The sequence below is a fragment of the Protopterus annectens genome, chromosome 6.part0 (genome assembly GCF_019279795.1).
Source record: "Protopterus annectens isolate FY-2018-M chromosome 6.part0, PAN1.0, whole genome shotgun sequence".
Classification (NCBI taxonomy): Eukaryota; Metazoa; Chordata; order Ceratodontiformes; family Protopteridae; genus Protopterus; species Protopterus annectens.
Genome location: NC_056737.1, coordinates 832324493 through 832341303, shown reverse-complemented (window position 1 = coordinate 832341303; position 16811 = coordinate 832324493). Strand labels below are relative to the sequence as shown.

The 16811-nt window shown below is 39.2% G+C and overlaps 1 protein-coding gene across 2 annotated transcripts in view; it reads right to left on the bottom strand.

Moving 5' to 3' along the window:
- Nucleotides 1–16811, bottom strand: part of XRCC3 (X-ray repair cross complementing 3) — a 506399-nt gene that overhangs the window by 418907 nt on the left and 70681 nt on the right. For both annotated transcript variants that reach the window (XM_044074505.1, XM_044074504.1), the window contains one exon: nt 7192–7404. In XM_044074505.1, coding sequence (XP_043930440.1) covers nt 7192–7404 — 213 coding nt within the window. The remainder of the gene's footprint in view (nt 1–7191; nt 7405–16811) is intronic.

Sequence of the window (16811 nt, the reverse complement as noted above, 5' to 3'; positions counted from 1 at the left end):
GGCACTAAAAATGACCTATTAGGCCCTCTAAAATTGCTATTTAACTGTAGCCTCCAAACAGGCTTCATACCTCATGACTTGAGAACAGAAACAGTTATCTCACTGAGCAAAGGAGGGCCATCTACAGACCCAGAAGTCTCGCTTGTCTCGTATGGAAAGAATTACCATGGAAATGATCAATAATGATACAGAAAACCTCCAAACACTGGACCCAACCCAATATGGTTTCATCAAGAGCATTTCATGCTACTCAACCTAGTGGATTTCTTTGAGAAGGTCACCAAAGCAATGGATGAGGGCAAAATAGTTCACATTGCCTACCTTCACCTGGCCAGCACATATGACACAATACCCCACTTGGGCATTGCCGATAAACTCAAGAGGTTATATAAAACCATTATGTCACCCGGTGGATAGCTAGATGGCTCACAGACAGGACCCAGGATGTTAGAATTGGGTTGTCCACCTCTATGAAGAGGCCAGTCACAAGTGGAGTCCCTCAGGGATTGGTCCTGAGACCACTCCTTTTTGGCACTTACTTCTCTAAAGTCAAGGCCAATTTCAAGAGCCTCTGGCTCATAAAATGTGCAGATGACTGCAAATTAGGATCAGTCATAGAATCTACCACTGACACTAATGGCCTCCAGGAAGGGCTGACACAGACAAATAGCTTGTGCTAGAGCCATGACCTAAAACTAAATGCCAAGAAAAGCATAATAGTATCCATTGGGAAGTCATCAACCCCGGGAAAACTATCATATTGACAACACACCCCTAACAGTCAACCCAGCAGCCAGGGACTTGGGGACACACACTGACAATAATCTAGACTTTGACCAAGTGTCTACAGTAATAAGGAAATCATTCTATGCTGCAAAACTTATAAACAAAAGTATGGCATCCATGTCCAAAGAGGTCATTGTTCACCTGTATTCAGCATTCATCAGATGTATTGAATACAATGTCCCCTTTGGTATGTACCTAACCAGACACATCCAGCAAATCAACATCCACAGAGATTCCTCACTAAAAGAATACAGGCCATAAGCAACATGTCCTACGCAGACCACCTCAAAGCCTTATCCCTGTATGCTGTCTCTCGAGGGGAGATCTATGTCTGACATACAAGGCATTGTCAGAAGCCACCTTGATAGACCTCCTGCATTTCCACACAACAAACAGCACCAGCATTACCCATTCTAAAGACTTAAACCTTCCTGTGATATAACTAGGACCTGCTGGAGAGAAAAGTATTTAGGCTAGACACTACCCCTTCTCTGGTACAGGCTTCCTATCCATGTGAAGCAGAGTTTTTCTTTTACCAAATTTAAGTGCAACTTGAACAATTGGATAGGGAACAGGAAATTCACTCCTGGTTTGGCACCTATGTCTCTAATGGACAAAGATAGCCTGCAAATGGTTAATATCCCAGGCCTCTGCTTGTAAATGTTGCATCTCCAGCGCATGTGCTTAGACTTATGAATGGTACCAGAACTTGTCAAAGAGTTGGGATGCATGGCTAGGTTAAAAAAGGCCTTGTGATCTTTAGCCTAGTACACACCTTTGAACCAGAAATACTCTTGGGTTGAAGTCTGAGACTGATTGGAGAAATTTAGGAATACTTCCAAATACAACCCCACTTTCTTCTGAGTTAGGAATGTCTTTTGCAGCAAAGACTGTACAAGCCATCCTAGGAACACTATCCTGAAAAGAAGGAATTAAGGGTTTTTAACTGTTGATCTGAAATTCCAGGGTGAGAGGGAGATATGTAACCCCTGTAAAAGACTCCTGACACCTGGAAAAAAAACTCTTCAAATGTGAGCAAGTCATGAAAATGAAGAAATATACAACTTCCCTGCAGTCTGAAATGAGATCTTTCTGGATTTAGAAGTTGGTACCTCTAGAACTGCAGATAACACAAAGGGCTATGCAGAGAACTGATAATGTGACCCAAACACAGAAGATCTGAAGAAAACTCTGAACTCTTTTGGCAAAGGGAATGTCATGATATGCATCCTTCAAGTCTAGAGTTATCAAAAAATACCTGAGAGAAATGAAAGGTAACAACAGGCTCTGTGAAGTCAACATCTTGAACTTTGGCACTTTCATAAACAAGCTAAGAAAAGAAAGGTTGAGGACTGGTCTCCAGGAAACATACTTTTTTGACACCATAGAATCCTTTCCCCACTTGACTTAAGGACACTGGTTCTACAAACCCCAATGAAAGCATACGATTTAGAACCAGAGGAAATTGTTTTGTCTGGTTTGGTGAATGAGGAGTAATTACCCGGAAAAGGAGCTAGGTTTTCCCAGTGCCATCTGCAGCCCTCATGAACTACTCTCAAAATCCATTTGTCTGAAAGAATCTGATGCCAAAGGGGAAGACCGAGAACCAGTTTCTAGGGGAAGATTTGAAAAAGTGGCTTGGAGGAAGGGAAGGGGATGCTGACCTAGTCATTCCCAAGTAGAGGGCTGTTCCTTTCTCTGACATGATCTCTGCTTTTTATTTGCTCCCTCTTGCCATTTTTTTTTCTTTACAGTCCTGCCTGCCAGAAGCCTGTTGCTCAACTTGCTTTTTGAAGAAGGAACCTGAGGTTATAGTAGATTTGAGAAAAGAAGGCTGAAAAATCCTAGCAACCCCTAGAATCAATTTGCCTCTTTTATCAAGCTATTTGATTACCTGAGTAGCAGAAGGACCAAACAACATATCCTTACTGAAAGAAGAATTCAAAATTTCAGAATTAACATTCTTAGAAAACTTTTGATTATGTTCCCAGGCCAAAGTCTCATAGAAGTGGTAGACGCAGTCCTGGATACAGAGTCAGCACAGTCATACACACTCTTTAAAGAATGTTTAGACACTTGAGAATGATTATCAATAATAGAATTCAGAAAGGACCTACTTTCTGAAGGCAAAGTGGCAGAAAAACTCTTCAAACTGTCAACACAAGCCTGCAAGTACTTCAACATACAAGCTTGGTAGTTCACAGTTCTGAAAGCTAAACCAGAAGAAGAAAAAATTATCTACCTAAACCTATAGAAACCTTTACCATCCTTGTCAGAAGGGGAAAGATTATCACAGACGAAAAACTTTTTAGCAGCTGGAAAAGAATTTTATGAAGTCTACCTGCCTTTTTAGGGATTAAAGACAGCCTACAACAATCCTGATAGTCAAAGTTAAAAGCATTATTAAAGGCTGTCAGAATAGGACAAATTGGAGTAATGTGTGGCATATCCACTTGTAACATATCATAATTTCTCCTTAAAAAAAAAAAAAAAAGAGGGAACATCCACTTGTTCCCAATGAAATAAAATTATTAATTCTGGACACAGACTCAGCAAAAGAAAATTTCTCTACAGGAGAAACTCAGGGAAACATTCTCATTTTATTAGAATCTGAATCTGGGACATAAGAGGAATACACAGTTGAAGGCCTGTGCCAATCCTTAAAAGAATCATACGACAAAGAATGCTAGGGATTTAAGAAACCCGGATAATGTAAAACACTCACATTTACCTGCTGCTCCACAGGATTCAAAGGCTGCAGTAGGCCCTTAGCCAAATAAATTAATCTGTCTATTGCAACAGAAAAACTTAACAGAAGGATTATGTTTGACTTTTTTTTTTAAGTTTCTTTCTCCTAGGAACATCCCTAGAAGTAGACTGACTTAAAAAAGGCACTTCAACCTGGAAAAGGGGTCTCTTATCTCGGCTACTCCAGGAAGAACCTCACAGTGAAACTCCCTTGACCAAAGTAAATGGTTCTTCTATGCCTGGACTGGACACAGTAATAGCCACAGAGGATATGGCTAAATCTGGTCTATGGTAGCGCTAGGGACTACACCAAAGGGTCCCAGAGAAACTGGTGAGTGGTCTGAGGAACAAGCTGTGGCCACTACAGAGTTATCCACTGGTGGCTGAAACACCGCATAAGCCTGCTCTTTTGGCAAGGACTCTTTAGTAATTTTCTTTTACTTCGGTACTACAGGAGAAGGAACCAAAGGACTGGTAAGGATACCCATGTTCATGCTAAAACAGGCAGACCTGTTACCAGTAAGCACAGCTGGAAAGAATTCGTCAAAAGGTAGGTTGTCTCTCTAAAGTATTCCAAGCACTACACCAGTCCCAATAAATCACAACAGCAAATGCACAAACAGTACACTTTTGTGCTAAAATATCCAACAATATATTTTCCTTGGCAAGTGCAGCTGGAAGGAACAGGTCAGAAGGTAAGTTGTCATGCAGTGTACACAAGCACTAAACCCACTTTTCCCTAAAAAATATATAAATCCTTTAAAAAATAAAATACAAATAGTACAAAAGTGGCACACCTTTGCCAGAAATAAGTGCCTCAGAATAAAAATAAATGGCTTAAGACTTCAGAGTAATGCCACTAATGATTATGGATCATTCAGCTCCAATCCTGAAGTTAACTAGCCCAGAATTAGGTATGGGAGGTAAACATTGGTGCTTTTCAACCCATCTACTAAAGGTAGGTTCATTTATGGAATGGGCAAAAGCCAAGCTACTACATTTGTTAAAAGTAGTAAGAGAACAACCAGAGAATGTAGCTGGAGGTTTGGGAGACCTCAAAGAGAGACCTAAAAAGGGAAATAATGCTGAAATCTAAAGAAATGTGGAAAATAGCAATATGCAGTACGTAAGATGACAGACATAACCCAAAGAATAGCAAAAACAAGAGGGTATATTCAAATGAATAAGAAGAAAAAAGCCAAAAAATCACAGGCCCCACGAAGTGGTAGCTATCCAAATCAAGCTTGGGGATCCTAAAGGCCAGCAGGACAAAAAAAAAAATCAAAAGCCAAAGGGATTAAGCTTGAGAACGGTGCTGGGTTTCTGTTGAAAACAAACCATTACATCCTAATAGAAGCTCTACAGGAAAATATTTCAATTACTTTCAAAAGTTTTTTTTTTTTTTTTAATACCTTTACTGAATTATCACTTAAGATGTATGCAAACATACATTTATACATAAGAAAACGAATCATATTAACATGTTCACATTTATACAATTATCATCAAACCATTCATCCATCCACAACCCCTTTTCCCATTGTTGCACATAGGATCAGGGTATCACCCCAATAGTGGCAATCATTTAGAGCCAAGGTTCACACCACCGGATGGCTAGCCCTGCTGCAGCAATTCTGTCATACCACACACTCACATGCACAGTCATACCTATGGTCAATTTAGTGTGTCCAATCCATCTACTGTATGTCTTTGGAATGTGAGAGGAAACTGGAGTACCTGCAAGAAACCCACGAGAACACAGGGGAGGACATGCAGACTCTGCACTTAAGGCACTCCCACCTGAGAATCAAACTGGGAACTTTTTCTTGTGAGGCGACAGCACTATCTACTGTGCCACTCCAAACCATTATTGTGCATGTTTCGCTCCCACAAATTCCATTTTTTTTCTATGTAATGTGCTCCTACCTTTTTCTATAGACCACACTTACAGTTCTTTTATCTGTGTTACAATAGTCACTACTTTAAAATACAGCTTTTTCTAGTACCTGATTTTTTGGCAACCACCAGAATTAAACTTAACAAGGCCTTACTATGGTCTAGGCAATTCAAATCCTGTATCCCATCAAAAAATAATTTCCTTAGTTACACACATTTTCTCCCCTAATACTTTTGACAGAGTACTCTGTACGGAATTTTTAAAGTCTGCAGAGTCATTACACTCCCAAGACACATTCTCAGTTACTTGTTTCTTCACCATTACGCTTCCAACATTTGCTATCCACCTGAGGAAAATTCTTTGAAGTCTGCTTGGGGTATAAAAATACTCACACAAACACTACCAAGCAAAAATATTGAATCTTCTACACTTTGTTGCATATTAGAGACATACACATGGCCTCCCATTGTTTCTTTGTGAATTGCTTATTCAGTCTCTCTTCCCAATCCTTTCTAACCTCCTCTGATTGATTTTTATAGTTATGCAATATTTTATATGCCCTACTAATTATTCTTTTTTTAAAAGCACCTTCCGTTCTAGATTCAACCCTTTCAAAAGTTCTTAAACTAGCAGAAGCTTTAAAAAGTTCAGAAAGTATTCATCTTTAGTCAGTTTTCTTCAAATATGTTTATTCGGATTATCACTTTCATCTTCTAGACTTCATCAGATCTAAAAAGTTTATGAAAAATGTAGCTTAAGGCTTTATCTTATATAGAGGTTTCCAAAAAGGGAGAGGGAAGAGCAGCTGGCAGGACTGGTTAGTCAAGCTTATTTCTGAATTGGTCATGTTTGATGTTTTTCAATTGGATAGGACTTTTACTCCTTAATTTGCAAAGCTTTTTGCTATAAGCGGAGTCTTTTAGCTAGTCCTTTATTTGTAGAATGATGTTAATTCCTCTCATTCCCAACTAAACTCTCAGCGCCTTTGTTAAAAACTTACGCTGCCAAAACTTCACAGTACATGGCTTATTACAGGTTCAGACAACTTAAATGTTGGCATTTGTAAAAGCAACAGTGTTGATAACTGTGCTACTAACAAGATAGACATAAGTGACTCACTCTAGGACCTTTCAGGAAAGCATGCTACTAACAAGAAAGACATAAGTGACTCACTCTAGGACCTTTCAGGAAAGCATGCTACTAACAAGAAAGACATAAGTGACTCACTCTAGGACCTTTCAGGAAAGCATGCTACTAACAAGAAAGACATAAGTGACTCACTCTAGGACCTTTCAGGAAAGCATGAAACAGATTTTAAGCTTCATTAACAGATTCTAGCTCCATGTCAACTCCAGGGATTGGGAGAGTGTGCACACACTAAAGAACAAGACACAGAGAAGCAGCAACCTTAGAATGGAAAAATAAGGTACTAAACCATTTATCTTCCCAAAAAGATACAATTAGAATTAGATGGCACAGAATATATCTGGGCATGGAGACAAGAAGGTTTAAGGGGAATAAAATGAAACTATACTACACCAAAAGTGACACGGATAACCTACCAACCAGACTACCGGCTAAAATGAGAAGCAGAAAATATATGCATTTATTAATACAAGCAAAGTGTTATTGAAGTGTTAAGAATGACCACAGAGCTCTGTTAGGGTCTGTAAGCTCTATTATGAAAAACCTGAGCAGACTCCATATATTAAACAATTGTTATTTGCTGCTAAATTCATCATCACTATCATAATGCTTACCTCCTTCTAGGCCACCATACTTGCATGGATACTGCACAGATAAACAAAGCTGCATAGATAACTGCGTCTTCCCCGCAGCACTTTCTCCAGAAAGTTCAGTAACCCCCATCAATGGTATTCCACCCTTTAGAAAGCTGTTCAAGACAGGGCATCCCAGGCTCAGCCTTTGGTTCTGTGTTGGGAAGGGGCATGTTCCTTGATATATGTGAAGTGCTGCAGAATAGAATATTGCATTTTTGTATAGTTTTCTATAAACCATATACACATACAAATACACTCCAAAGCAACAACATTATATATGCATCAATGGTCATATAAGATCAGATACAAACAAATTAAACTGACAATGCCAAGGGTAGAAAAATTTAAAAAAAAATGCTACATTAGGTGAGGACTACCACAAGTCAAGAGGAAAAAAGCTTGCCTGCTATCAGGAAAGTAGATGTATCACAAGATCTGGTTACCAAAAACATACAGAAATGTACAAATTGAATTACAGTTACTGTAATTATGAAGAAAAAATTAAATTACTGTCAGTAAATGTTAACACAATCTGCAACTTTTACAGAACTCCACATCTAGGACAGTGAAAGAAAAGATCTACTCATATGAACTTCTAATGAGTGTACTATCATTTTCCCATTCTTTGTCTGTGACATCCGCTCATGTCTTTCCTCCATATAACTTCCTTATCCTGCGTAAGTATCTTGGGGTTGTGGAGTGTATCTTAACATTGCAGGAAGCAATCGTGGATGGAATGAGGCTCTGTTTCATCAATGGAAACAAGCACACACACTCCTAGAGTGAGTTTAGGTCTGTCAGCCCATCTGCTGCTATGTCTCTGAAATGTGGAAGGAAACAAAGTATCCTAACAAAAACCCATATGAACACAGGGTTCCACTTCATATCATCGAATTATCATTTAATCGAATTTCAAATCATCGAGACCAAATTGTCGAAAGCTAAATCGTCGAAAACTCAAAACATTGAATCTGAAATCATTGAAAACAATAAAGCAGCTAGAAATAACATCCCAGACACTGTTTACTACATTTATGCAGGGGGGCAAGCCCCCCTGCATCTGCTATGTGGGGGGCTCTGCCCCCACATCCCCCGTAAATTAAATATACCAACTCCAAGGTCGCACTTCAGTGGAGTATCATTAAACGTAGTAAAAACTCTGTGGGATGTTATTTCTAGCTGCTTTATAGTTTTCAATGATTTGAGATTCGATGTTACGAGTTTTTGACGATTTGAGCTTTCGACGATTTGAAATTCGATGATATGAAGTGGAACCGAACGCAGGAAGATATGAAAACTGCATAAGGAAAGTACTTCAGCTGAGAAGTAAGCTGATGAACCAAATGTTGTAAAGCACCAATAAGACTTTTTGCATCACCACCCTACCCTTCCATAATATTACTTGTGGTAATTGGACTATTGTTACGAAACACCTCAGCAGACTAATATAGGCTAATGTAATACGGCAGTCTAAAAAGCAGCCTTCTGAATGGTCACTTTACATTTGTAGGCAGGCACATCTATTGGGGGAAAAATGGTAGCAACAACTCCATCCATCCACAACCCCCTTTTCACATTTTTGCATATGGGGTCAAAGTGTCACTTCAACAGTGGCAATCTACAGCCATGATTTACACCATCGGGTGGCTAGCCCTGCTGCAGTATTTTTTCTACCCCACACACTTGCATGCGCACACACACACACACACACGCACACACACACGCACACGCACACCAATGGCCAATTTAAAGTGTCCAATCCACCTACTTCATGTCTTTGGAATATGGAAGGAAACCAGTTCACACAGAGGAAACCCACATGAACACAGGGAGAATATGCAGACTCTGCACAGAATGCACCACAGCTAAGAATCAAACCATAGAACTTCTTACTGTGAGGTGACAATGCTACCCACTGCACCACTGTGCTGACCCAGCAGTACACTCTGTAGAAAATGGAAAAAAGCTCCCTGCTGCATTTTACCGTTAAGTAAATATTTTACACATTAATTTACTTTTTCTTCTAGAAATAGCATTTTTCTGTCCGACTCATTATACTCTCCAAAAAGGCAGCTGTTGCCCACTACAGCATATTTGGTTGAACCCGATGTTCAAAAGACAAACCAATATGCTGTAAGTACTTATTTGGCCACAGGAAAAAAAAAATCAGCAAAAAGTGACAGGAAAGACTCATCTCATCTGAATATCTACTTAAAACTTCTTTTTTTCCTGCCTTTTATTATTTAACGATATATATTCCTCCTTTGACTCACTTATTTTGAGCACTTCTTAGTGTATTTAACTGATTTTTCTTAAATTACTGGAAGCCATAGTCTGTACTAATACTGAAACTTGAAGTGCTTTTTGCTACACAGATGCAAGGTTCTTCCCAGCCAGAGTTTGTTCTTGCGCTTTTCTGGTCGATTTTTGCTTACTTTATCCAAGCATCTTTTTTTGCTTACATACAGACATTGTAATTACTAGTTAGCAACTGAATTTTATCCAAATTAATAACTTGCTAGTTTTTTTTTTTTAATATTGGGAGAGCCCTAATCACGCAACCCGTTATTGTGCAGCCATCATGCAAGTCAGTTGGGCCTAATTTTAATACCTGTGGGAATGTTAACTAAATTCCGCCAGAACTCTTAAGGCTGCTGCTACTAGTTTCATCATCCATCCCAAATATTTTCATAAGTTTCCTTAAGAAGATGCCCCCTGTAGTAATGGTATCCCTCCTAGGGCCCACTGACACTTTCGTATTATTACAAACCATATTCCAATCTCCTCCTATAATTAGGATCCCTCACTTAAAATTTATTTCCCCAAGCATTCTCCTCAGTTCTAAAACTATGGCTTGATATACATACTCACCAAGGTAATTCAGTTTTCAAAGCAATAGTCACTGACTACAATAAGCCTTCCATGTCCACTGCTTTTTTCTCCTCTTTACTAGAACCCTTCTTCCTAGTAATAACACCGTCCTCTTCCTCTGTCCCTATATTCAGATGACTAACACCCTTTAAATTCCTTCTTTATAAACCTCACATGTTCATCCCTATGAAAACATGTTTCTTGTAGCATTGTTATTTGCACCCTACTCCTCTGTATGTAAGATAATGACATTTAGTCCAGGTTTCATACAGAAAATGTGAGCCACTTCTCTATCACTATATGACATTTTTTTAATGGATAACCCTTCCCCACAATTACATTTCCATCCCATTCAGTGAATGGCATTTTATTACTCCATATAAAAATACTGCAACTTTTGCTACATATTTAATACTTTTCCATGTACTATAAACCCTTCAAACATACACAATAACAAAATAACTATAGACACATGTTTTTTGAAAAAAGAAAAAAAAAAACGCTTCTTTCATCATTTCAGATATTCCTGTTAGAGGGCCACCAAGTCAGATATCAACTAACCTAAACTGTAGGGTTGTTGTTCTAACTTGCATACACTTGCCCATTTTCCATACAGGAAAAAAAAAACAAATTGATATCTAAAGCGTCTATATTACAAGATCAAATGCTTAGGTGATCGAACACCTAAACATCAAACTTGTAATATTGAACCCAAAAATGTCAAATGGTGCAGGAAAACACGTCAGTTGGCCACGGAAAAAAAAAATAGCTTTATACCCAAACTAAGTGGGGGGCTTTGTCACCCACACCCAACGTTGGGGGCTGTGCCCACCACACCCCCCCTAACTAAATATACCAACTCGAGATTGCTCTACAGTAGACAAAATGGCAAACTCTGGCGAACAGCCAAGGGAAATATTACCCTGCTTTAAATCGGCCATTCGCTGTTTGCTTTCAATATTACAAGTTCGATGTTTAGGTGTTCGATCACCTAAGCATTCAGTGTTGTAATCTAGACCCATATCTAAATCTATTCATAGGTTCAAAGATATATACTAGGCTAACGAACACCATGGCCTTTATAAACCTAGTTGCACAGCCTAACCCCAATGGAGTCTCTATGTATCATGGGCATTTATTAGGAGGGGGTTTATCAGGAGGTTTCTAAAGGCTGTGTGTGTGGAGGGGGAATGTTAGTTTGGACATAGTTGTCTACTACCAGAGACATGGGGGCAAAACCCAGGATGAATTTACGATTTCCTAACCATTGGTCAAAGTCGCACTTAAAAAGAGTTAGGGATGGACTCTGCCTCACATGGATGGAGACCCTGTTTCAGAGTATGGGGATCATCTCAGACACATCTGTCTCGCCAACATGTCCTATTTATGTTGCAAGCAAAATTGAAATCCTTGGATCTAGGGGTTCTGATGTTGTTGATTTTGTAGATGTGCAAAAGGTCCAGCAGAACTGGATCAGAGAATGCCTTGTATGTCAGGCACATACTGCCTCTCAGTAATCTGTAGGAGATCGAGTAAAGAGATAGGGCTTTAAAGGAGAACTGCACCCACAGACTGAAAAAAAAAACATGTTTATTTCATCATGTCTTGATGTTTCCTTTAACACAAGTTTGTACTCTATGTATTTGTTTTTATATTTTTAAATGTAATTCCAAAGTCTGCCTACATGGGGTCCAGCATCTTGATTTTTTTAAGTCTGCCTTGACAATGCAGTGTTTGACTTTAAAATATTACATCATAGCTGCCCTGCTTTCTTTTAGTTAAGTCAGGTTTAATTACCTTTTCTTGCTTTTTAATAACTACTTAAAAAACAAACAGTGATAATCACACAGAACAGTATTCTTTGTGTCTGTTACTTTTTTTTTCTAAAGTGGCTAATTTTCATTCTTTTGTTATGCCTGAGTTGTAGTCCTTCATCTCATCTACAACTCTCCCTAAACACTTCCCCTTCGTGTCTGTCAAAGTGACAAAGGTAATTTGAGCTGTTTGCTGCTGTGTTTGATCTCTTACAGCAGGAGACAAAGTTAGTGCATTGTTGCCTTGTACTATCCACCTATTTACAGTGGAACACTTATTTTTGCTATACTACAGCCTCTTTCTGTCCTCAAATTTTAATTTTTACTACCTACTAATTGGTAACACATTGTCTGACAAACCTTTCATCTTCATTGTTCACGGATTCTCGAGAAAACTAATTTCTTAAATAATTGTGTCACAAAGACCGTAAAAATACATTTTGTTTTTATATAGCACTGTGATACACTTAAAATGCGACTTTTTGCATTAACATGCATTTTTTAAACAATAGTAATGCAAGTATAAACTATCACATTATTGACTTAACAGTAATCACCACTGATTACCTGAGAAGTTATGAGGAATAGGTCAAAAGTAAGATTAAAAAAATCATGAGCATTCTGCAAAATCTGGGACATTTGAGATGTATGGTCTTAGGCCAGTTACCTCTTATTGTACTGTTGTCTGTATTTGCTCCCTGTAATTTGTCTCTTCCAACTGGAGAATTTATCCAAGTTGTCTGCAGTAATTTTTTAAAACCAGTAAATCATTGTTAAAGCATCTTCTCCAATTTATTTTTCCCACATTGTAACTCAGTATGTAGCCCCCCTTCACTGTTTTATTTCTGATTCCAGTCACTTCAGTTTTTCATTCCTCTTTATAAATCCATCTGGCATATTACTATTTATTGTGTTTATGTAAGTATGTTTATTCCCTTCCCTTTTTAATTCCAAGATACCATGTCACTTATTACAATGAATGTAAAGTTGTTTATTGTAACGACATCCAGGTGCATATCCCTGCATCAGACAACAGATGAAAGAACATGCAGTGACTAGGTAAATGCTGCCTTGCTTGAATAGAATGCATTACTTATCCACCTTGAGTGCCTCCTGTATGACAACAGACCCTACCTGTATTAATAACAGTGTTAAATACTTAATTCATAAAAGCACACACCTGGAATGGCTGATTTACCCAAGGTTTCTATTATACATTTCTTGGCATTGAATTTTAGGTCATGACTCTGACACCAGCTATTATGTATCAGGCCTTTTTGGAGAGTATCTAGGTCTTTGGAGATTCTATGAATGTGTCTAGTTTGCAATTGCCTGTGAACCTGGTCCTCCAGAGGCCTTTTACATTAGATTTTTCATCAGAGATGAAGATGTCAAAAAGGAGCTTCCCCAACACCAAGCACTTGCTGATTCTGCTAGTGACTGACCTTGCAGACTTCTTGGGACTTGTCTGTAAGCCAGCTGATTGTCTAGTGGGCGACGTGGGAGTTTACCCCTAATCTCGTTAGCTTGTCTACAATGTTCAAGTGAGGTATGATGTAGAATGCCTTGGCAGATGAAGGTAGGCCATATGTACCATTTTTCCCTCATCCATTGCTCTGATGACTTAAAGTCCACCAGGTTGAGCAGGCATGATTTGCCTTTGACTAAATCAAACTGGATTAGGTCCAGTGTCTGAAGTTTTGCAATGTCATTATTTATCATACCCATGATAATTCTTTCTATGGCTTTACATACAAGACTAGTCAGACTTATAAGTTGGTAATTACCCTGGTTGGTAGATGGCATGCCCTCATGCACAGGGATAACAGCTGCAGTCCTACATTAATTTGGCATAACATCTGGTTGGTGGCTCTGGTTAAATAATCATTCTAGTGGGCCCTTCAGGTCATGTTTCCTGCTATCTAGGAGGAATCTTGGGATATTACTAGGATTCATCAATGCAGTGTTTTTGGCCTTTTAGAGATCACGGAGAACCTATTCTCTAGTGATAGTTAAAGTTGGGTTACTTCTGGAGAGGTGTCAAGGGGAGAAATCAGGATAAAGTTGAAGCGGACTTTATCGGCCAGTAGATTTTGCTATATCCTCTGGCTCAGTACAGGTAGCTTAATTTATAATTAGTTTAGCATTTTGTTGTGTATTGCCTTGTGATTGTCCATAGGCTATGAGGTTATTTTAACCTAGACTATCATTTAACAGTAGCTCATTTGTCTTGGTGTAATTCTTAAAAGTTCCAGATCTGGCTAGTGTCCCAGGTTTTATTTCAAAAAGGAGACAGTTTCATGGTCTGACCTGATCTGTGATGATGTTACACTGTGTGTGTGTGTGTGTGTGTGTGTGTGTGTGTGTGTGTGTGTGTGTGTGTTCATGAGGCCTAGGTCGAGCATCTTTGCACTTCTAGTGGGCATATGGACTAGCTGGAATATTTTGGCCTGTGAGTTGGGGTTGCGTAGGATTCCCAGTATACAGTGGTGTAGTTGAAGTTCCCAATGAATATGATTATTGGGTTGATTGAAGAGTTACTCTAGTAAAGTTAATTACCTCACTGCTTATACATGTACAATCCTGGGTAGAGGGAGGCAGCCTGGCTTTGGCTGCTTGGTTGGGAAGTTGCATATACAAATAAAGTTATTGGTGACCTTACCACAGAAACCCTTAACATAACTGCAAAAATGGCCAAATCCCTTACAACCAAGCCCTACTGTACCCTCCTCTAAAAGATGCAGGTCAAGAGCACTGAACTGCACAGTTACAGCATTGCTGCACTCCCCACCCCCCCAAAAATTGTATAGGCCATGACCTGACAATGCAATACATTACCTCTTTTGTCCTATCACACTGATCGCCTTTTGCTTACAGTACAAGGGCAGAGTAGACTTTGCTTACAAGGCAGTTTGTGACAAGCCTCAATGCCATATTATGGCAGCCAGTCCCAGATATGTTCATTCACACAAATGCTGGCATTCAGCACAAAGCACCCATGCTACATCACAGCAGGCAGATCACTATCCTAGTGGGACTTGTTCAACAGAAAATATATAACAGAAGACATCATCCCTCTGTCCTTTCCACCCATCTGCTGCTCTCAAAGAATTATTGAAGGTTAACCCAGTTTATAGACTAATGTAATTATTGTACCATTATACTCTGTTTACTAGAATGTACATATAAAAATTGAACTACTTGTGTTATTGCTTACACATCTGTCTTTTTTGCTTATGAAATGTTTTGAATTTCATCCAGGCTCATCCTGCACTTTGTCAGTGCTGATCAGTGCACTACCCCAGTAAACAATTATTACACACACACACACACACACACACACACACACACACACACACACACACACACACACTGTATGTGTATTATACATATTTTATATAAGGCCTATAATAAATCAAGCTCTACCCACAACTGCAAACAGATAATAGATTGCATACAAAATACTAAACAAGGTACCATACAAGCAGCAACAGTGTTAAATTATTACAGTGAAATATAATCTGCAAAATAAAATGCACGAAACATTAAGAACAACTAAATTAGACCAATAACAAAAACTGAAACAGGCACTAGTTTATGAAAACTCTGCAGGAGCGGTTCAGTCCATCACCCAACCAACAGTAAATGGTTATAATAATAATTATGTACTTACCATAACTTATCTGTGTTATCCATAGTCGTCATTCATCACATATGGGTCTAGGATCCGACATTGGATCCAAGCTGACACACTTAGACAATAGTTTAGCTCAAGCTCCTCCCCTTCCATAATGCTCTGCTGCCCTCTAACCCCTCAGATCGAGTTTGCCCTGGAGAAAGAAGACAGACAGAGAAGACCGGTCACCAGAAAAGGTCCACCAAAGTCCTGCCAATCCCTCAGGAAAGGGGAAGGAGGGTGGGATCATGCTGAATGGTGACTACGGATAACACAAATACATAACTGTTAAACCGATATTATCTTAGTCACCCATTCATCACGTATGGGTCACAATCCCCAGCTACCAAACATTCTTGGGTGGCCTTATTGAAGGACATGCTGAAGAACAGTGGAGCCAAAAGAAGTTCTTCCCCTAGAAAATAGATCAAGTTTGTAATGAGAAATAAAAGTATGAGGAGAAGACCAAGTTGGCGCTGCAAAAATGTCATCATAGGACTGACGAGCTGAGAAGGCAGCTGATGTAGCCACTGACCTGGTAGAGTGAACTCTAACTGGCACAGGCAAAGGAGAACCACAGCAGGCGTATATGTAAGAAATGCACTGAGAAATCCAATGGGAAATGGTAATTTTCGAGACAACTTGGCCCTTCCTGTTGACTGAAAAGGCCACAAACAATTGACCTGAGAGTTGAAAGGACTTAGTTCTGCGCAAATAAAAATAAAGCTGTCGATGAACATCTAAAGTATGCAAAATGTATTCCCCCTTATTAGCATAATTAGGAAAGAACACTGGAAGTTGGATAGACTGATTGAAGTTAGCTTCCATTGCCATTTTTGGTATAAAAGAAGGACTGGGTCTCAAAGCCACTCTATCTTTGTGGAATATCAAATGAGGAGGCTTAATGGTAACAGCCTGCAATTCTGATGCTCTTTTCGCTGAAGTTATCGCCAACAAAAAGGCAGTCTTCCAAGAAAGCCACAGGATGCAGCAGGCTCAAAAGGGGGCCCAATTAGAGATTGCAGCACCAGAGCAAGATCCCACAGTGGAGAAGGGTCCTTGACTGGAGGATGCAATAAAAAGTCACCTTTGAAGAAGGCTTTGCAGGGATGAGAAGAAAAAGTAGGTTCATTATTGAGATGAAAATAAGAAATTGCTGCCAACTGGACTTTGATCGTACAGAAACTAGCACCCTCCTGAAAAAGGGAAGCAAGGAAAATAAGAATGTCAGAAATAGG